The sequence below is a fragment of the Manihot esculenta genome, chromosome 3 (assembly GCF_001659605.2).
Source record: "Manihot esculenta cultivar AM560-2 chromosome 3, M.esculenta_v8, whole genome shotgun sequence".
Lineage (NCBI taxonomy): Eukaryota > Viridiplantae > Streptophyta > Magnoliopsida > Malpighiales > Euphorbiaceae > Manihot > Manihot esculenta.
This window is the reverse complement of record NC_035163.2, coordinates 1,958,904-1,980,210: the sequence shown is the minus strand read 5'-3', so window position 1 is coordinate 1,980,210 and position 21,307 is coordinate 1,958,904. Positions and strand designations below refer to the sequence as shown.

Genomic DNA, 21,307 nt, shown 5'->3' with positions numbered 1-21,307 from the left:
AATTAATTCTACCACATAGCTATATACACACTTGGATTTATCTCCATTATTAAAATCACATAATTTTTATTTATTATGCTTTTATATTATGTTATTAATTATATATTTACTTGTATTGATTATTGGAAAAAAAAAAACCCAAACTTAATAATAAATTAAATTCATGCATGGCAATAAGAGATTGAAGAGAGAATTCCATAAATATTAATTAAATTATAGCTAGCTAGGGTTTGAATTTCCCAACAAAATAAAATACATAATAATAAATTATCCTTCCTTACAAGCAAAAGCCAATAGGCTATGACTTTTTTTTTTAAAAAAATAAATTTACATTAGTCAAAACGATGAACCCAATTCCAGCAAGACCCATGCATAACTCGCATTTCAAAATGTTAGATAAGTGAAGCAATTAGAAACCCTAAAATATTCATAGAAATAAAAAGTAAAATTATTATATAATTGTTTATTATTTGGTGCAAAGATCTGCATGAAGCCAATGCAATGACACTGTTGGATTACCAATGCTTGATGCAATCTGTAATTAAAAGACATCTTCACTTTGACAAATGATGTTTCCTTCTATTACTATATTTTTTTTTCTTGTTTTTATTTATTTCATGTCGTGAATCATAAGCTTCTTACCAAAGTTCTATGTTGATAATATATATATATATCTTTAATTAATTAATTTTTTTTTAAAAAATTGTCAGCATAAGCAGCCGACTCTTCCATTCTATTCGAGAAATTGGCTAATGGTAATATGCCATGTCTTACGATGTTTAGTACAAAAAATCATATTATATAATCATTTTATCATATAAAATTATCTAAATGATATAATAAATTAATAAAAATTAAATAAATATATATGCCCACGAGTGAATCTTGAGAAGATATCACTAATTAGTAGTTTTTTTTTTAATATATAAATATTTTACATTGTAAAAAAAGTTGGATTTTGTAATTTTTCAACTTAATAGTCAGTATAAAAGATATTCTTCCTTCACAACCATTTATTATAATATTAACTAGCTTCTAATTAATTATAGTATAGCATAATTATAATATTTACTAGAAATTAAATTATTTATAATTTAAAAATTAAAATATAAATAAAAAAAAAGAAAAATAACTTTTTATAAACTGGTGGGAGGCCATATTATATATTCATTCTCGATAAAAACATATTAAACCATAGTTTGAGTTTTAAAAGTTTTTATTACGGTATTTGAATTTATAAAAATCATATCAATTAAATATAAATTAAATATATTATTAATAATTTATAAAAAAGTAAAAAAATAATTACATTTATATTTAATATATTTTATAATTTTATAATTTATCCCGATGTGCCACGGTAATAAATATATTTGTGCTATTCTATTTTGTAAATTTTCATTTTATATATATATATATATATATATATATATATATATATATATAAATATCAGAATTAATTATTGATTATAATTATTAAAAATACTAAAAATTCTTTAATAATTTAGTCTCTCGTCTAAATTTTTTAAATTTAAATTTAATTGCTAGTCAAATTCAATACTATATAAATTTTAGGTATAATTTTAATATTATCAAATTGATGACAGTCGAACTTCTTTTATTCTGAGTAGGACCGGATCTAAGAGAATAATGCTGGTCCAAAATCAATGAAGACTCTCTTCAGCTGACTGGTCCAACATCTCAAGTCTCGGTCTAGACACGCGGGGCATGCCGGGTCGATCGCGAGCCCAGGTTCAGTGGAAAATAATCCAGTCCGATGATGTGACGTGGAGGAGAGTAGCTGACCAGTCATTTCGCAACCCTACCCGCATACACACCGGAGAGAATTAAATGGTCGCATGGCGTGAAAAAATATTCTGACACATTTATACGTACGAATCTAAGTGACAGAGATAGGTAATACTGTAGCATAAAAACCGTTAGACGTCACTAACAGATAAAAAGAAAATGGATAAAAGGAGAGCAACATATTCCTCTCCAATTAAGCGTATACTAATATCGTAAATTTTATTTTTTAAATTTTAAAATATTAAAATTAATATTTAAAAATGTTTTAGTGATATATGTAATATACCTTGATGGTATATATATCTAGATTGATTATGAAGAAAAAAAAAAGGGTAAACAAGAGAATAAAAGAAAAGATTTTCCTTTTTTTTTTGTGATTAGGTATTGATAATTGATATGTAATCAGGAATATTAAAGATTAAGAGTGTGTATTATATTCTATTAAGCGAATAATTTCAGTATTAATGAATATTAAACAAATTAAATATTGATCTCTAAGAAAACGATAAGTGTTCTCAGGCCCTCAATATCTTATATTATATAATTAATTCGGATTCTCATAATTAAATGCCAATTTCAATTTATATATAAGTAATTGCTTCATGATTATCAAATTTGTACATGCAAATTTAACTTTAAACCTTTTTTTTTAAAAAACTTGAGAGGAAAGTTGGAAAAAAATCATCTAAAACATCGATTAAATAATAGTTATTGTAATTAAAAAAAAATAAAAATAAATAAAATATATTTTTCACTTCTCATAATTTTTATTTATTTTATTTTTTTAGACGCTATTTAGAAAAATAATACTCATTTAACTAATATATATATATATAGTTAGGTTTCAAAACTTTTTTCCGTTAAATTTATGATGTGCTCGATAAACTCTATTGTGTTGATATCGGATACAATTATTAAATTTACTATATTTTTTTTAAATTTAAAAATTGAGGATTAAAGATCAGAGAGTAGAATCTGAGATTTTTTAAATTTATTTAAATATATTTATCACTAAATTAAATCGATAAATACTATTAAGTATATATGTTTTTAGTTAATTTTTTTACAGAAATAGTTATCCTAAGAGATATTTAATAAGAAGATCAAATCTTTAAAAGGTAAGGAGGCATCTTTACTTTGGTATGAAGAAAGCTATAATTAAGACAACACAGATCATATTATGAACAACAATACTTATTATAACCTTAAATAAATTTGATTAATTAATTATCCAAAATGTTTCTCTTGCATAATATTCATCATTGATAATAATAATGTAAGAAAAGATAAGTGTTGAATCTTGAAGAATCTGTAAACATGTGGGGACAGGATCAGGATTGAGGATCAAATATCTTAATTTGATTTTGTTCATTATCCTAAGTATACATTTCACAGAGACATCTCTAAACTCATATTATAATACAAGAAAATCTTCAAATTTTATTATTATTATTATGATTCGTGGGTGAGGCTTGCAGAAGATCTAGGTATCTTCAAGATTCATCACCTCAATCATCCACATTAATTTATTTAAATATTATCTTTTAAAAAAATTAAGAAAAATAATAATAATAATTAATTATTCCTGAGAAAATGTTGGAAAGTTTTGTTTGGCAATATTGAAAATTAAAGAACAAGAAGAGAGAGTATGTCTTGAAAAACGACATCCCATAATCATGATGCTTATTATAAAGTTTCGTAATTATTATTAACTTGCTAGAATTAGGGTAAAAAAATAATAATCATCATTTCTTTACACAGATTTGCAATCAAAAGAGGGTGACAAAAAGTTATTATTGATAAGAGTTCATGAGTTTAAATATTCATATAACGATAAAAAATTTTAAAAAAATCACCCTTCATTACTAAAAGATAAATTTACAGTAATAATAGAAAATTATTATTTTTATATATTTTAATTATAGTTATAAATTAATAGTATTTGCAGGTGAAAGTAAGCCAGCCATTTATTTATTTTTAATAATAAATAAAAATAGAGTTATAATTATAATTTTATTAAATATAAAATTTTTTTTATTAAAATATATTATTATATATTATAAAAAATAATTTTTTTATAATATTTTTTAAAAAATTTACTATTTAATTTTTATGATATTGAAAAATTTACTAATTAATTCATTAAAATATTTTTATTAATTAATCTCTATTAATTTTAACGGTTAAGTATTATTATAAAATATTTTTTATAGAAAAGAATTAATTAATAAATTTTTAAAAAATTTAAAAAATTAATTAATAATTTTTTTAAAATTATAAAAATTAAATAATAAAATAATTAACGATTATAATTAATGAAAAAATTAATTAGTAAATCTTTTAAAAGTAAAAAATATTTTAATATATTTTTTAAAATTAAAACATTAATCATTAAATTTTTTCATATTATAAAAATTAAATAATAATTTTTTAATTTTCATTATTGTTAAACTATTATTTTAGTAATATTAAAAATAATAATTTTATAATTGTTATTAAAATATTATTAATTAAATTCTAAAATATAATAGTTGCTGATCGATAATAAACATTTTTTTTCTGAAAAGTATAAAATTTATTATTATAAATTTACGTTTTTAAATTATAATTTTAGATATTCAGTAATAAAGTGTGATTACTGCTAAAAATAATAGTTAGCAAAATAGTTATTGCTAACTATAAATATTATTAAAAACATAGTTATATTTATTTATCTATTAACAATATTAATTTTTATAACATCAAATATTAATATGGTTTTAAAATTTTTTTACATTTAAAAAAATTAACATAAAAAATTGTGGGACAAAAGTAAAATTAAGAATAATTATTTTATATATAAAACTTAAAAATTAAAGCAAAAATGAAAGAAAAATATATTGAGTTTTGAGGTGATACTCTTCATTCAGCAGGCCCACAACAGAAACACTTAAAAACTGAAATAGACCTTTAAGAAAGCCCAAGTTAGCATTCAGGTCCCTAGCTAAATCAATTTTCTTCTATGGCTGGTGGTAGCCCAGCCTCGTAGCCTCGCCTCACTGTGGATTGTCTTGGTGTATTGGCTTTGGTTTTCACTTCAATGGGTACCATAAGATAAGGATTTGAAGCCCCACCTTTCATTTCCCTCTCTCCACTGCCCCTCAATACGTTGCTCTATACTTTATCAACCTTCCGCAGAGACAGAAATTCTTTTCCTTTCTTTCTAGGCATGAATACTTCTTGAAAGAGTTTAAGGTACTCTTCTCAATTGATTATCAGCTGATGGAACCTTGCTTTGAATGCTTCTTTCAATGGTTGCACTGTTGTGTTGTTAATTGAGCTTTTTCTTTTGGCTTCTTGAGTGCTACTTTTAAGTTTTCTTCTCAATCTCCCTGGATTTTGAATGTGTGTATTTTGGCAGTCATTGAATTGTAAAAGGGGGGTGTGGATTGTGGATGTTATTCAATGTGTTGCTTTTCTAGTGCTAGCTTGGATTAAGGGTTCTGTCAATGGAATCAGTAGATGCAGAGTTGATGGTTACTTTGCAGTTCTAAACGGGTGCTTTGATTTTGATCAGGAGACTTCTGCTACATAATAATTTGTTTGCAAATTGAGGTTTTTATGCAGCGTGATAGTAATTTCAGCTTAAATTTGCATTATTTTTGTTGAATATCACCATCAAGGTGCCTTAATTGAGTTGGTCAATCTTACTGAAATCATATCATATGAAATTCTCATCAGTTTTGGACAGAAAGTGGGAAAATTGTGGCTTGTCAATATATAACCTCTGTACGTTCTATTACAATTACATTTCAGCTGAGAAGTAGGTGCTCTGATTTCTTTCTGCAATTACTCTCTTGGAGTTGTGCCTGCTGCAACTGAACTTGATTTTGATAAAAAAAAAAAGGCCTTTTCTGGAATGATATCCAACTTTATCAATGACTTGTTATCTTTTAAGACAGAAGAATGAGAGTTTGCCAACCTTTGATTACTTTGACAGATACTGATTATTTTGACAGATATTGTGTGCATAGGTGACAGTCTCTTGATAGCAAATAATTTAGAACTCAAATTTGGGGATGATTGTATAGGATGAAGACATGGATAATTGCTTGATTGTATCTAACCATTTGAAAAAGTATGTTTGACATGAGACTTTTAATGGGCTGTTACAAATGCATTAATAGAAAAACTAGCTAGTGACCTTCTCTGACTAAAAGAACAAAGGCATAACTTATGAGCAGCACTCATGACACAGAGTTGCAGGCATTTTTCTTGAAATCTCCGCCTCCCTACATGACTTGCTATTGTTTGTTGTGTGAGTTGTGAATTAACACTATGTTTGAAATGTAATTCTATAATTGGGATAATGAGAGCCAGATATATCAGGATAGATGTAGCTTATGTCCTCATCTGATGATGAGGATCTAGAACAATATGTGTGCATGTTAATTACTTGGTTTTTTAGTATATATAAGGTTGTGCGTCCTGATATTACCACAATGCCTGCCCTGACAAATCACATGTCCTTTAATTTGAGGGAAATCTGATTTACTCTAGTGCATTATCTGCTATGAGCAGGTGAATATTGGGATGGAGAGCTTATTTTAATGGCAGATTCAGCTTTACTATTCAAGTAAACATGACAAGCATAGTCTCAAGTTCAGGAACCAGTATTTCTCTCATTCCTGGAAGAGTCTTTACAATAAAAAAAATGGTCTCACAAAATGCAGTTTGCCAAGGAAATCTTTAAAACATACACTATCCTCACAAAGACTAGTATTACCTCTTCTGCCATCTGTTGGATTGTTCCCACTATACAGAAGGGATTGTGCATCACTTCATAGATCTATTTTACATAAAGTATCGGCCACAGAAACTGATACTGATGTTGTGGTTGAGGAGCCAGAGTCAACTGTTGAAAATGAAGACTCTGTCGGTGCCGCAGAAATTCCAGCAGATGCAGTTGAAACAAGTGAAAAAACCTCCATCAGGTCAGATGCCAATCCTGCTCCAGCTCAAGCAAGACGTTCAAGACCCAGTAGGAAAAGTGAAATGCCAACAGTGAAGAATGAGGACCTCATTCCTGGTGCAAAATTTACTGGGAAAATAAGGTCAATCCAACAATTTGGTGCTTTTGTTGATTTCGGAGCTTTCACAGATGGTCTAGTACATGTTTCCAGGTTAAGTGATAGCTTTGTTAAAGATGTTGGGAATGTTGTATCTGTTGGCCAAGAGGTGACAGTCAAATTAGTTGAAGTGAACATGGAAACTGGGCGTATTTCTCTTACCATGCGTGAAAGTGATATTACCAATAAGCCACAGGAACGGGTAGACTCTCCTGGCACCAGCGGTGACAAGCCAAAGCCTGCTCGGAGGAACACACCAAAGCCTAGCCAGAGAAAAGAAGTGAAGTCCTCGAAGTTTGTGAAAGGGCAGGACCTGGATGGCACGGTGAAGAACTTGACCAGGTCTGGTGCTTTCATCTCTCTCCCTGAGGGTGAGGAAGGATTCCTGCCTGCATCAGAGGAATCTGAAGATGGACTTCTAAATATGACAGGGGGCTCATCACTACAGGTTGGCCAGGAAGTTAACGTAAGAGTTTTGCGTGTTGCAAGGGGACAAGTTACCTTGACAATGAAGAAGGAAGAAGACAATGATTTTGATCTGGAGGTTAGCCAAGGGGTTGTCCATGTTGCAACAAATCCATTTGTGCTGGCTTTCCGTAAGAACAAGGATATTGCTGCGTTTTTGGATGAGAGGGAGAAAATAGAGATAGTGGCAAAAGAACCTGTGAAACCAAAGACTTCAGTGGAAGTAGGACAGGTAAACCAGACTGAAACTGTATCTGGTATTCCAAAAGTTCAGGATCAGGATCAGCCTCCAAGCAGTGACGAGGAATTGGTATGTGTCTCTTCAACAGTGGTTGAAACAGTAGAAGATGTTGAAATTACTCCAGAAGAACTCAATGTGGAGTCCAGTAGCTCTGGCGATGATGAGCCAGAAAGCATAGAGTCAAGCACATCACAATTCGTTGGAGAAGTGGTTAAACCAGTAGAGGATCCTGAAGCAACTCCGAAAGATGTTGCTGTGGGATCCAGTAGTGCTGGCGATGATGAAAAACCAGAAAGCATAGAGCCTAACTCGTCACAAAGTGTTAAGGGGGTGCTTCAAACTGTTGAGAAAGAAGCAGAGGAAGGGAGTGTATCTACTGCAGATAAGATAATTGAGAAGGCTTCTTCAACGGATGAGGTGGAAGATGGAAAATCTGGCTTAACTTCTTCTATTGTACCAGTTCAAAATGAAGGCACAGGAGCAACAAGCGCTGATGAAATTGGCAGTATTAGTAGCTCAGGCGGGCAAGCAGATATTCTTCCTCCCCAAGAAGCTAAAGGTGACCGCTCAAAACCTAAGATAATTTCTGCATAATTATCTTTGATTATTATAAACTCGCATAGTATCTACCATTTGCAATATAAATTAAAAACTGAGATTTTATTTAAGAATCCTTTTAAGATATGGGTCAATGTTCTGTCAAGTAAATAATTATTTTCCCTTGTCCTGGAAGTGAAGAAATATTAAAGCTACAATTATTTGGTAAGAATGGTACTAGAGTCTTCTTTCTATGATATATTGTTGAGGACTCGTGGCCTCATGGGGCTGGCTTGGCCAAGACAATTTGTGGTGGGAATTCATGTTTGCTTATCACCTGAGATGATAACAAATGAAACTACAGATGCCACATCTTCTCATCTTCTTCTGCTTCAATTTAAGGGTAGTATTAGCTTTCCCTTGAGATTTTGGTATCCTTTTAGCTGAATTTATAGTTGTACATAGTATTTTACTGTTGCTTCTTCACACTATTATTTTTATCTTATTCTTTTCTTGCTTGTCTTCAGAAAGTCAGGATTTTGGAGTAGTGGAGAACCAAGTTGATAACGTTAAGGATGAACTGGCTACTCAAACGTCTGCTGCTGATTCTGAAATTTCTTCTGCAATACAAGTTGAAGATGAAAAACAAGTTGAAAAGACAAAGGATGAAGTGGAGATTCAAACATCTGCTGCTGAGGCGGAAATTCCTTCTCCTGAACAAGTTGAAATTGAAAAACAAGTTGAAAACACCAAAGGCGAAGTGGAGATTCAAACATCTGCTGCTGCGGCCGAAATTCCTTCTCCTGAACAAGTTGAAATTGAAAAACAAGTTGAAAACACCAAAGGCGAAGTGGAGATTCAAACATCTGCTGCTGCGGCCGAAATTCCTTCTCCTGAACAAGTTGAAATTGAAAAACAAGTTGAAAACACCAAAGGCGAAGTGGAGATTCAAACATCTGCTGCTGCGGCCGAAATTCCTTCTCCTGAACAAGTTGAAATTGAAAAACAAGTTGAAAACACCAAAGGCGAAGTGGAGATTCAAACATCTGCTGCTGCGGCCGAAATTCCTTCTCCTGAACAAGTTGAAATTGAAAAACAAGTTGAAAACACCAAAGGCGAAGTGGAGATTCAAACATCTGCTGCTGCGGCCGAAATTCCTTCTCCCGAACAAGTTGGAAACACCAAGGATGAAGTGGAAATTCAAACATCTACTATTCAGGCTGAAATTCCTTCTGCCATACAAGTTGAAAATGAAAAAGTGGAAACTGTCCCCGACGAAAATGGCACCTCCAGAAATTCAAATGCACAAGGCAGCAGTTCTTCCACTCAGGAGAGTGTGGCTAAAGGTTTCTATCTTCTCCATGTTTGTTATTCTTTGACTTGTCTATGATCTTGCATCAAACTTCACTTTTCATGTACATTAAACTGCAAATCATGTGTCTTATCCTCTATCTGAAAATTTTGAAGAAAACACCATACTAATTTGCCTAAAATAATTTTTGGGAATCCTTTTTACTAAATATGCAAGTGGCTTAGTTTTTTCTAGAATTACTTCTGTGTAGTTCCATTTTTTATCAGTCATCTTCCTAAGAGTTTGGTGCTGTAAACAGATCAAGTGAAAAGTTCTGAGAATTCTGATCCATCTGGAGATAGATGAGTAATGTAGAACTGCAAAGAACATTCAAAAAGAAAGAGAAAAAAAAAACATTTTATTTTTTACAAATTCTCAATTGTCAAGCTCAATAATAAAGCTCTAGGAAAATATTAAAATTACACAAGTATTTATAGACTAATAATTACTCCTAAAACTACTTGGATTAAGGATCCTCAAATTGGATAAAAAACTAAGCCAATTTAAATAGGAAAATAGTAACCTAATAGAACTTCTTAAAATTCCTAAACAATAACAGAATCCCTCAAGTAATAGAAATCTGAACTTCTTAATTATAATTAATGAAAGACATTAATTTCACAATTAAACATTAAATCAAAATAATTGCTACTTGTCCATGGCTGCATTGCTGAGGCTCAAGTCCTGTCTTTTGGACAAGCAAGAGTTTGTTATCTAATACCAAATCATATCATTGGCTGCAAGTCTTCTTGTGATTTGTCAATATATTAACTTGTATCATGCCGTTGTTGGGGGCTAATGCCAAGACAGATACCATTGTAATTATTAGAAACATTTCCTAGTATCACCCCTAAGATGAGATCAATAAGACATAAGGATGGGGCTTTATTAATAAATCTAAAATGCTGGTCCCAATCTGATCTTTCACATCTTCAGCTGTGTTTGCTTGCCTATTAAGTTACATCTTCCTCTAGTTGTGTGTTGAGTCTGTTGACTTTTACTTTTCCATGGATTGCAGCAACTATATCACCAGCTCTGGTGAAGCAGCTTCGAGAAGAAACAGGAGCAGGAATGATGGATTGCAAAAAAGCCCTTTCAGAGACTGGAGGGGACATTGTTAAAGCTCAGGAGTTCCTTAGGAAGAAAGGATTAGTTAGTGCAGAAAAGAAAGCCAGCAGAGCCACAGCTGAAGGAAGAATTGGTTCTTACATTCATGATAGCAGAATTGGAGTCCTGGTAGAGGTGAACTGTGAAACAGATTTTGTCTCCAGGGGTGACATTTTCAAGGAGCTGGTAGATGACATAGCAATGCAGGTGGCAGCATGCCCTCAAGTACAGTATCTCGTTACTGAAGATGTTCCTGAAGAGATTGTTAACAAGGAAAAAGAAATTGAGATGCAGAAGGAAGATCTCTTGTCAAAACCAGAGCAGATCAGATCAAAGATTGTAGAAGGACGAATCAGGAAAAGACTCGAGGAGCTGGCATTGTTGGAACAGCCATACATCAAGAACGACAAGCTTGTGGTAAAGGACTGGGTGAAACAGACAATCGCAACTATTGGTGAAAATATAAAAGTGAGGAGGTTTATTCGCTACAATCTTGGTGAGGGCCTGGAGAAGAAAAGTCAGGATTTCGCTGCTGAGGTGGCCGCACAAACTGCAGCAAAAACATTTACAACACCAGCAAAAGAGCAGCCTGCTTCAGCAGAAGCCAAGGAAACTGTTCAGAAGTAAGTGCATGCTCAATATGTATTTAATATATCAATAGTATGGCCAACTCAATAAAGAATGGATTTTCTACATACAATCTAACAACTAAAAAAAATAAAAATAAAAACCAATAAAGAAAAAATCTGAACACTACTCAGGAGGAAAAAATCTGAACACTATGTTTTCAGGAAATTGCACGGGTTGAAAATGTATAGTTTACATATGCGTTATCCTCTTTTGTAGGCCGCCAACAGTAACAGTTTCTGCTGCTCTTGTTAAACAACTGAGAGAAGAAACTGGAGCCGGGATGATGGACTGCAAAAAAGCACTGTCTGAAACTGGAGGGGACCTTGAGAAGGCACAGGAGTATCTCAGAAAGAAAGGTCTTTCAACTGCTGACAAAAAATCTAGTCGGCTTGCCGCCGAAGGCAGAATTGGCTCCTATATTCATGATTCCCGCATTGGAGTTCTGATTGAAGTTAACTGTGAAACTGACTTTGTGGGTAGAAGTGAAAAATTCAAGGAATTGGTTGATGATCTAGCCATGCAAGTTGTGGCTTGCCCACAGGTGCAGTTTGTGTCCATTGAAGAAGTTCCAGAGAGCATTTTGAACAAGGAGAAGGAGCTGGAGATGCAAAGAGAGGACCTTTTATCAAAACCAGAGAACATAAGAGAGAAGATCGTTGAGGGCAGAGTTTCAAAGAGACTTGGAGAGCTTGCTCTTCTAGAGCAACCCTTCATTAAAAATGACAGTGTTTTGGTTAAAGACTTGGTGAAGCAGACTGTTGCCGCTCTTGGGGAGAACATAAAAGTGCGGCGATTCGTTCGGTTTACTCTTGGGGAGGCTACTGAAGATGCAAAATCTGAAACTGAAACCTCGGATGAATAAAATTGCCTGCTCAAAGATCAAACTCGGAAGCAAATCAGTATAGTTCGGCTGCTGAGAGATGCCGCCGAAACTAATTTTGAATGAGTAACGATTATTTTTGTTGTGATTAAAGCAAGTTCTTTATATTCTATTTTTTCGTATCTTTACCTCATTATTATGATTTCTGAATTCCTTTTCGCATCTATTTTGTAATATGAGATGAGAAACATCAATACCCAATATGAAATATATGAAAACAGAGTCCTAATTATTTTCAAATGACTATTATAAACCAGCAGGTGAAGTACTAGTTTACTGGTACCTAATAGTTACCATAATTAACTTGCTCAAGTTATAACATTATTGATGCACATTTTCAGCCGCCGGGGCAGCAGGCAGCGGGACGGGTTGGGAGGGGGGGTCTGTGGAGTCAAACGCCATAAAAGTGGCCAGATCCTGCAAATCCTTAGTTCCTCGAGTGAACATACATTAGTTTCATAAGCTCCCCATGAAATGTTGGGTGAATGAATGATAAAGGAAAGAGTTTCTCTTCAAACTGTTACTGATAAATACAATCTAGTTTTTTTTTTTTTTTTTTTTTCACATGGATTTGTTAAATATGATATTTTACATGCATCATCATGATGCAAAGTTTACCCCAGACATAATTTTGATGCAGTATTAAATACCCTTTCCCTGACTACTTTTGGGTACAAATCGCCAGAGATCTACTGCGATATCCACCTCCTTTTTCTTATGAAATTTGTATAGTTGTGGTACATCAAACCGAAGCTGACAAGAAAAAGGAAAAAGCATAAGAACAATGGAGCAAAATTATAAAATGATTGAATCAATACTGTTTTTTTCTCCCGGCGAGTAATGATGATGATAAATATTATAAAACAAACTGGATTTTGAAGTAGATATGAAGACAGCTTTCATACCTCACACAGAACCTCAGCACTGCTAGCACCAAAGTCTCGCAAAGCTGTCCTTTTCACATGCTGCAGTGAATATAGAAAAAAGGTTCATCTACTATCATTCTCACAAGAAAAAACCTCACAAATACTGCACGGTTTTGTAGCTTCACACGTGGAATATATGTGCGATAGAGACCAAAATAATGCCCTTCCGTTCAATAGACAGACAAGAAAACCACTTAGTTTAAGATAAAGCAATGAGCTGCAAGGACAGTTTCCCTGACTGAATCACAGGAAAAACAATTTCAGCCTCTATAATGAATAATCATCCTAGTCTATGTCAGAAACCTAAGCATGCAATGAGCTCAGCAAGTTGCGGAAAGTACTCCATAATGCAGATATAACAATCAGGTACTATATTGGACTTCTTTCCAGACAATGGGGAAACTTTTTTGACGCAATAATAGCTTCTATATTACATAGTTCCCAATTATTTCATCAAGATAATTCTTAATTTGCCAGTTCTACATCCCCCAAATGTCCTGTCTGCAGATCCAACTGAAACACCTAAGTATGCCGTGGGCAAGACAGTTGTGGAAATGCGCCAATATAGATATGCCCCTTGCTCAATAATGTCCAACTGATGCCATAGACAACGAGATGAACTAAATATGCTAAACATTCTCAATGTACAGAACTGGCTCCTCAACAAATGTTTATATATAGGAAATATTAACAATATTGATTCACTGTCATTAATTCCTTTAAAATATAAATGGGAAGTGCATTTCAAATCAACCTGATTAGATGTAACAATAAAAAGTTCAATTTGCAACTGCTAGGATCACGAAAAAAAACTTACATCTCTTGTTGAGGTCTTGTGCAAAGAATAAACTGCCTGAGAAGCAACCTGACTCCAAAAATAAGTTGGAACATATAATAATTGGATAAAATGAGAGCACATTTGCATTTTGAGAAAAAAAATGAAAATAAAAAAAAGATGCATCCCCATATTTACCTTTAAAGACACAAAAAGAAAATCCATATCAGCACCCTTTTTCCGGGTCCCAAATGGAGGATTCATAACTACAGTGTCAACAATGCCACCTAAAAAAGAGATTGAATGAGATGAAGACATGAACTCAAAGACAAATTCCTTGTTAACAAATGTAATACTAAGAAATTAATTCAAGAACCTTTTTTTTAACTCTCTTATATAATCCAACAGATAAATTAAACATAGGATATGGTGAATAACAAATAAAAAAGTCATTCTTGTTACCTCTCCATCCTAAGTTCCTGACATCACATTGAAGAAAATCTATGTCCAACTGCAGGCTCAACCATTTAACAGGGCAAAGGTACATCAATTAACCATCAATAATGCAACATTTGACTAAGAATGCATAACAGATAATGTAATCAATCTGCATTTTGGAACCACATCTTATATCTAAAATACATATGCAAACAAGCAAAGTGATCTTTTTCCTGCGCAAGCAATGTATTCAATGAAAATAACATTGCAGATTAACCCAACAAAATCCGCTGACATCATAATTTCCCAAAACAACCAACAAGTTTAAGTACCTCAAGTTCCTCTGCATTTAGCGATGCTATCTCAAGGGATTCAGAATCCATGTCAATACCAATCACCTGTCTGTTGCAAAAATAGTAGACATAACAAGCAACACAATGAAAACCACTCAGACTGATGTTCCAAAAATAACTCAGCTTACAGATGAAACTCATAAATAATTCTAATAGAAGTCGTCTGACCAAAAGCATCATAAACGTTAAACTATAATGATAGTGAAAAATGTAAATACAAAAACAGGGGAGAATCAAGATGCAACTCACTCTGCTCCCAGAAGAGCAGCTGCAGCACCAAGGGTGGCACACCCGCAACCAAAATCTGCCACTACCTTGTTGCTCACATCACCAAATGAATTCTCTGCCTGTACAATTAGAAATCAAGATACACCCAAAAGCTGACTTGTCTGAATAAATGACGCAATGTGCTCATATCGAACAATCCAAAGATATAGAAAAAAACCCAGAAGAGCAAACAAATGAACTACTAGAAGTGATTAAAGGGTAGAGAGTGATACAGTGTAGAGCATGCGAGAAGCAATGTGGGATCCAGTTGGGTACTGCTCTAGCTCTATCTGTAGGTGAACAAAATCAATTAGCAAGTGATGTGATTGATTTGAAGAAGTAATATCTGAAAGAGAGAGACCTTTGGATTGGAGAACTGCTGAAGATCACCTAAAAGGCTTTCTAATTGCTTCAGCTTCATCTTCTCTCTTTGCCCCCTTCTTTTTCAGAGTGTAGAGAGAGAAGAGATTCAAAGTGCTGGAATTAGCTTTTTGTTCTTCACAACCCTAATTGAACTATGACGGATATACTGGAATTTTGCTTTTAATTATTTTATTTAGAAAACTTAGTATTTAGTCACTCTCAATTTTAAAAATAAATTAAAACGTGGATAAAATTTTAGAAATTTTATTAATTAATTTTTTATTAATTTTAATATTATTATTTAATTTATGTGATTTAAAAAATTTTATTAATTAATTTTATAAAGAATTTAAATTTTTTATAATATTTAATGATAAAAATTAATAAAAAATTAATTAATAAAATTATTTAAAAATAAATTTTTTTTATTGTAGGTCATTTCGTAATTTTTTCTTTTTTATTATTATTTTATTGTATTATTATTTCGATTGATTGAAGGTTAAAAATTATTAAATTTCTTTTTAAACTATGTAATAAGAATTAAATATATTAAAATTTTAATTTTTAATCTAAATTTATATTTTAAATTATTATGAAAAAGCTAAATAAATGTTATGATTTTAAAATATAGTTTATACTTTTAAAATTATAGAAGGTGATAATCTTATTTAAATTTTTAGGAAATTTATGATTTAATTTTTAAATATTATAATCAGTTTTTATATTTTTAAAAATATATTAAATAAAATTATTCTTTCTCAACAATAATGAAGTTTCTCTCCGATTTTATTCAGTTATACCGTTAAAAAATCATGAAAAGATCAAATTATCATTTCTCAACTTTTTGAGAGACATGCGCAGCAACAAAAAGCCCCAAATTCTTTTTCAAATTCTACTCTAATAAATTAAAAAAATTAGAGATCTGAATTTTGCCCAAATTCAACAAAAACCAAAACTACATCTTCAATTAATCCGTAAAAAACCATCAACACATCACAAAATTAAAAAGATTAAATAAAATAAATCTATATCTAAATAATTATATTTTCACAAATTTAATGTACAATATGAAGCAAATCTTAAAAAGTAAAGACTTTGTATCGAATTTGCAACATCCATTAACAGTAAATCTACGGCATGCATCGATAATACCGATGGAATTCAATTAGTCGATAAGAAGAATAAGAAGTAGAGGAGGAGCTAAGAAAGATTGACAGCTCTGGTGAGGGATTGAGTGTCTTATTTGAGTGTGACAGAGTGAGAGGGACAGGGAGTAGCTGAACATACTTTCATATTCACTAGAAAATTTTCAACATCAGCACTCTAAGCTATGCTTAGATCAATAATATCACTGAAATTTCTTCATTTGTTATGTCCTCCAGCTTTTGCTTTGGTCATATCCGTTCCAATCAAACCATCCGCAACAGTGAATATATTCGGTTCATATAACAAATCTATAGGTAATATGTCGTCCGCCAATTATACTTGGCCTGATGATCTTCACAACTTGTCCCCTTTGCAGCCCATAATATCTAGAAATCGGATCAGACACATGAATACGAGGCAGCTGCACAATCACTACTATAACGTCAGATCACCATCAAAATCAAAACTTTTAAGATACAACAGTGATTATAATGAGTCCCATATAAATTTTATTATAATTAATTATTATACATAGTTGTATACTGGAAAAATCTAATCGCAATTGTCAAAATTATTACAAAGTAATACAACCAAAATTTATAATCAAACCAAACATTGAAACTGCAATGTTAAGATTTCTCTTACTTGAGTTTCTTTCAAAGAGTATCTCTGCAATATTGTCTTCTTTTCTTTATCTGTAAGCACTTGATGCTCTGGTACAAGAACATGCTCTTTGATGTTGAACAACACTTCTGCCTCCTGTAACAAATTAAGAAATAGAATTTGAGAGAAACTGCCATATAAGTCTATTAAAGAGTTAAAGTATTCCCGGTACTTTATACTCAAATTCGAATTTAAAACTTTTAGTTAAAAAAAGACAAGATTAATACTTAAATTTGATCACGATCCAATTTAGACCATTAATTGAACTAATCAAACTCAAAATCAGTTCAATCGATTCTGTCTTTTAAATTAAACTGGAATCTTGTACTATAAAATTAGTTATGAGCCCTATTTTAAACCAAAATTGAAACTACCAATTCAAACCGATAATTCAATTAGGTTTTCATTTGAATTTAAATTTTTAAAATAAAATAAATAAAATTTTTATCACTTAATAATAATAAAAAAATTATTTATTTTTATATAAAACACTAATTAGAATTTAAATTTAATCGGAATCGAAACCAAAATCATAAAAAAAAAAAATCATAAATATTACCGCTTTAAAACTGATTAAAAACATAACGAAACTGTCAAAAAATTAAAATTGTTTCGAACCATCAAAAATCAAACCTAATTCTAGTTTAATTTACAAATCAGATCAAACTGCCTATTCCAAAACGAAACTGGCTTTTAATAGGCTTACTGATGCAATCTCATCTAACTCGTTGGATTCAACTCCCTTTGACTTTAAAAATTGAAAATAGATTGATGTGTCCATTCAGAATATTGATGAACAGACAGGATATCAAATAAATAAGATGATTTTGCTCACAAGTTCAGTTACAAATTATATTTACCCGGAAAACCTCTAAGTGGAATTTTGAAGCATTCTCAAATATATGTTTTCGAGCAAATGGAGACAAATTCTGTTGAACAACCAATATTGCTCGACAAACATTCTCAGTTTTCATGCGGGTGGTATAAATTTCCAGTGTCTTGATTCCAACCTTCTCTTCTTTGGGAAAGAACACATAAATCTGAAACAGAAAAAAGACATCAGCAAAAGCTTGCAGAGAATCTAGGATGTTGAATGCTATATTGCATATCACCCACGAATTCATGTTCACAAGCAAATTAGAAAAATATTTTAAACTTTTAAATAAATTATTATAGGTGAGTGTAATTTGTCAAAACTAATAATCTGGTCATTATTTTAAAAAAAATTCTATATTTTATAAAATCAAACTTTATAATTATTTGTGAAATTTTTATACAATAATTAAGAAGTAATTAATCATTTAAATTATAACAAATATTATTAATTTGACTAAATATTATCATTTATACTAATTGCTCCAACATCAATGATTAAAAAAGTTAAATGATTGATGGAGAAAAAAATATAAAGGACAGCTTTTAGAAAATTAGGAAAATAGTTATAATATTTAATAAAAATAAGGTAAAATCAGATAAATTCAGTAATACTTTTTAATATTCTTAAACGGATAAATAGTTTTAAATAGAATAAATTTAAAAAGTGATAAATAAAATTGAATAAAGACAGAAATAACTAAGTAGAACTTTAAAAATTGTTATCTTATGGCATGTTTGGATAGAAGGATGGAAAAGAAGGAAAGGAAAATAATTTTAAAAAAAACCAAGAAAACCATACATGTATTGAACAAGAAAAGAATATGGAAGACATGCCTGATCAGTGTTATCATTGCTCTTTGCTCGGTTGATAACAAGATCTTCCCTTTTCATGTTCTCACCATATTTCAAAATGAACTGCTCTCTCGTCATGTTGATTTCAATGTCTCCAACAAGATAACCCCTATCCTTCAGCATTTGCAGCATTGTCTTTCTGATTCTGAAAAGCCTCTTAATTTCTTCTGATAGAATCATATTCTCTTTCTTTTTTTTATCCACTGATGATGGCTAGATGATGGAAAAGAATTACCAGGAAAGCGATGCTTCGATAATTGCACTAATGGCAGTGAAAAAGAGATTTTCGTTACTGATTTTGTGATTTCTTTAGGGTTTTTGACAAGAACGAACTGGAGAGGAGATGGGAGGTCGTTTTCTCCTCTATTCATATTTTCTTTTTGCCTTCCTATTTCATTTTTAAATTTCCCTCATATTTCTTTCTTTGCCTTTTCTTTTACCTTTTTTTCAACTTTTAAAATTATGAGGTATATAATATTTTAAAAGTTAATAAATATATCGATAAAAGAAAAATGGTATATAATATTTTGAGATAAATAAAAAAAAATTATGAGGTAAATGGAGCATCACTTCCTCTCCGACAGATTAAAACTTCCGAACAATAGAGTAAAGCGCCATCTTACCTACTTGCAAGCCTAAAATCCACTGGATGAGTCGGCAAAACATGTTTAGAAATCCTTAATGATCAAGATTCGATTTCCCTTTCTCCCCTTCTCCCAACACCTACCGACAAAAAAAACATCTTACCTACTTGCAAGGTAGACGGAAATGGCAGTTGAAGGTCCAAAATGCAAAGAATTTTTTAGTACAAGAAATATTTCTCTTGTACAATCCAACAGATAAACTAGACATCAAATGTGAGTCATTATTGTTACCTCTCCATCCTGAGCTCCTGACATCACATTGTAGAAAATCTATGTCCATCTGCAGGCTCAACCATTTAACAGGGCAAATGTACATCAATTAATCATCAATAATGCAACATTTAACTAGGAATGCAGAACAGATAATGTAATCATCTGCATTTTGGAACCATATCTTATATCTACAATACATATACAAACAAGCAAAGTGATTTTTTTCCTGTGCAAGCATTGTATTCCATGAAAATAAAGCTGCAGAATGACCCAAAAAAATCCCCAGACATCATAATTTCCCAAAACCACCAAGTGACCAACAAGTTTAAGTACCTCGAGTTCCTCTGCATTTAGTGATGCTATCTCGAGGGATTCAGAATCCAGGTCAATACCAATCATCTGTCTGTTGCTAAATTAGTAGACATAACAAGCAACAAAATGAACACCACTCAGACTGATGTTCAAAAAACAACACAGCTTACAGATGAAAATCATCAATAATTCTAATTGAAGACGTCTGACCAAAAGCATCACACAGATTAAACTAAGATGATAGTGAAAGTGTAAATACAAAAACAGGGGAGAATCAAGAAGAGCAGCAGCAGCACCAAGGGTGGCACACCCGCAACCAAAATCTGCCACTACCTTGTTGCTCAAATCACCATATGCATTCTCCGCCTGCACAATTAGAAATCAAGATACACCCAAAAAGCTGACTTGTTTGAATAAATGACGCAATGTGCTCATATCGAACAATCCAAAGAAAACGAAAAAAACCCAGAAGAGCACACAAATGAACAATTAAAAAGTGATTGAAGGAGAGAAGGAGGCAAATCAGATATCGTTGGAAGGGGAAGAGAGTGATACAGTGTAGAGGACGCGAGGAGCCTCTTAATTTATTCTAAAATTATTTTCGGAATTTTCTTTCTTCCCACTTTTTCCCCTTTCCAAACATGGTGTTAAATAATCTTAGTTTATTCTACTCCTCCCAAACTTGATAATAACACAAACCACAAGAAAACCATACACGAATTGAACAAGAAAGGAATTAGGGAAGATATGCCTGACCAGTGTCATCACTGTGCTTTGCTATGTTGATAACGAGATCTTCCCTTTTCATTTTCTCACCATATTTCGAAATGAATTGCTCTGTCGTCATGTTGATTTCAGTTTCTCCAACAAGATGACCCCTATCCTTCAACATTTGCTTCATTGTCTTTCTGATGATTCTTTCAGAAGAAGAAATTAAGAGGCTTTTCAGAATCAGAGTGGAGAGGAGAGTAGAGGAGAGGAGAGGTAGTTTTCTTCTGTCCCTCTATATTTATATATATTTTTTCTGTTTTTTTAATTCATTTTTAAATTTCCCTCCTTTTCTTAATTTCATATATCATTCTTTTCTTTTTTTTTTAATTTTTTAAAATTTAATTTTTTTATTGAGAAATCTACTATTTAATTTTTTAGTATTGTCATTAGTAATAAATCAGTATATTTTTAGAAATCTATTAAAACATTTTTATTTTTTCTCTCCGTCAACCAAATATTTCTTCCGTTCTTTTTTCTATTAAAAATAAATAAGAAATGAAACATAAAATTTTTAATATTTAATTTTGCCATTAAATAAAATCTTTTATTTAATCGTGGATATTGTCATTATTAACAAATT

At 31.5% G+C, this 21,307-nt stretch overlaps 3 protein-coding genes across 12 annotated transcripts; 1 reads left to right on the top strand and 2 right to left on the bottom strand.

The window, feature by feature from the left end:
* Nucleotides 1-6,374: 6,374 nt before the first annotated feature.
* On the top strand, nt 6,375-12,368 carry LOC110611968 (polyprotein of EF-Ts, chloroplastic). Its single transcript, XM_021752560.2, is given in 5 exon segments — nt 6,375-6,497; nt 6,500-8,182; nt 8,688-9,506; nt 10,530-11,241; nt 11,465-12,368. Coding segments are annotated over 5 exon segments (3,927 nt in total). The 5' UTR covers nt 6,375-6,430; the 3' UTR covers nt 12,111-12,368.
* A 191-nt stretch (nt 12,369-12,559) lies between these two features.
* On the bottom strand, nt 12,560-15,409 carry LOC110611969 (rRNA N6-adenosine-methyltransferase METTL5). Of its 2 annotated transcripts, none has more exons than XM_021752561.2 (9): nt 15,249-15,409; nt 15,121-15,177; nt 14,870-14,967; nt 14,600-14,669; nt 14,292-14,340; nt 14,028-14,116; nt 13,872-13,919; nt 13,034-13,093; nt 12,560-12,881 (listed from the first exon to the last, which is right to left on the bottom strand). In XM_021752561.2, the coding sequence occupies exons 1-9, from the start codon at nt 15,306-15,308 to the stop codon at nt 12,771-12,773; spliced, it is 642 nt and encodes a 213-aa protein (XP_021608253.1). In that variant the 5' UTR covers nt 15,309-15,409; the 3' UTR covers nt 12,560-12,770. The 2 variants fall into 2 exon arrangements, with proteins under 2 accessions (XP_021608253.1, XP_043810508.1); XM_043954573.1 differs by having other exon boundaries at nt 15,121-15,173; nt 15,249-15,387.
* An 878-nt stretch (nt 15,410-16,287) lies between these two features.
* On the bottom strand, nt 16,288-20,945 carry LOC110611100 (DNA-directed RNA polymerases II and IV subunit 5A). 9 transcript variants are annotated; one of them, XM_043954662.1, is made up of 8 exons: nt 20,713-20,945; nt 19,978-20,053; nt 19,663-19,711; nt 19,411-19,510; nt 18,770-19,049; nt 17,920-18,099; nt 17,042-17,155; nt 16,289-16,817 (listed from the first exon to the last, which is right to left on the bottom strand). In XM_043954662.1, the coding sequence occupies exons 5-8, from the start codon at nt 18,965-18,967 to the stop codon at nt 16,692-16,694; spliced, it is 618 nt and encodes a 205-aa protein (XP_043810597.1). In that variant the 5' UTR covers nt 18,968-19,049; nt 19,411-19,510; nt 19,663-19,711; nt 19,978-20,053; nt 20,713-20,945; the 3' UTR covers nt 16,289-16,691. The 9 variants fall into 9 exon arrangements, with proteins under 9 accessions (XP_021606922.1, XP_043810597.1, XP_043810599.1 ...); XM_043954664.1 differs by having other exon boundaries at nt 19,978-20,047; XM_021751226.2 differs by having other exon boundaries at nt 19,978-20,945.
* Between the last annotated feature and the right edge of the window lie 362 nt (nt 20,946-21,307).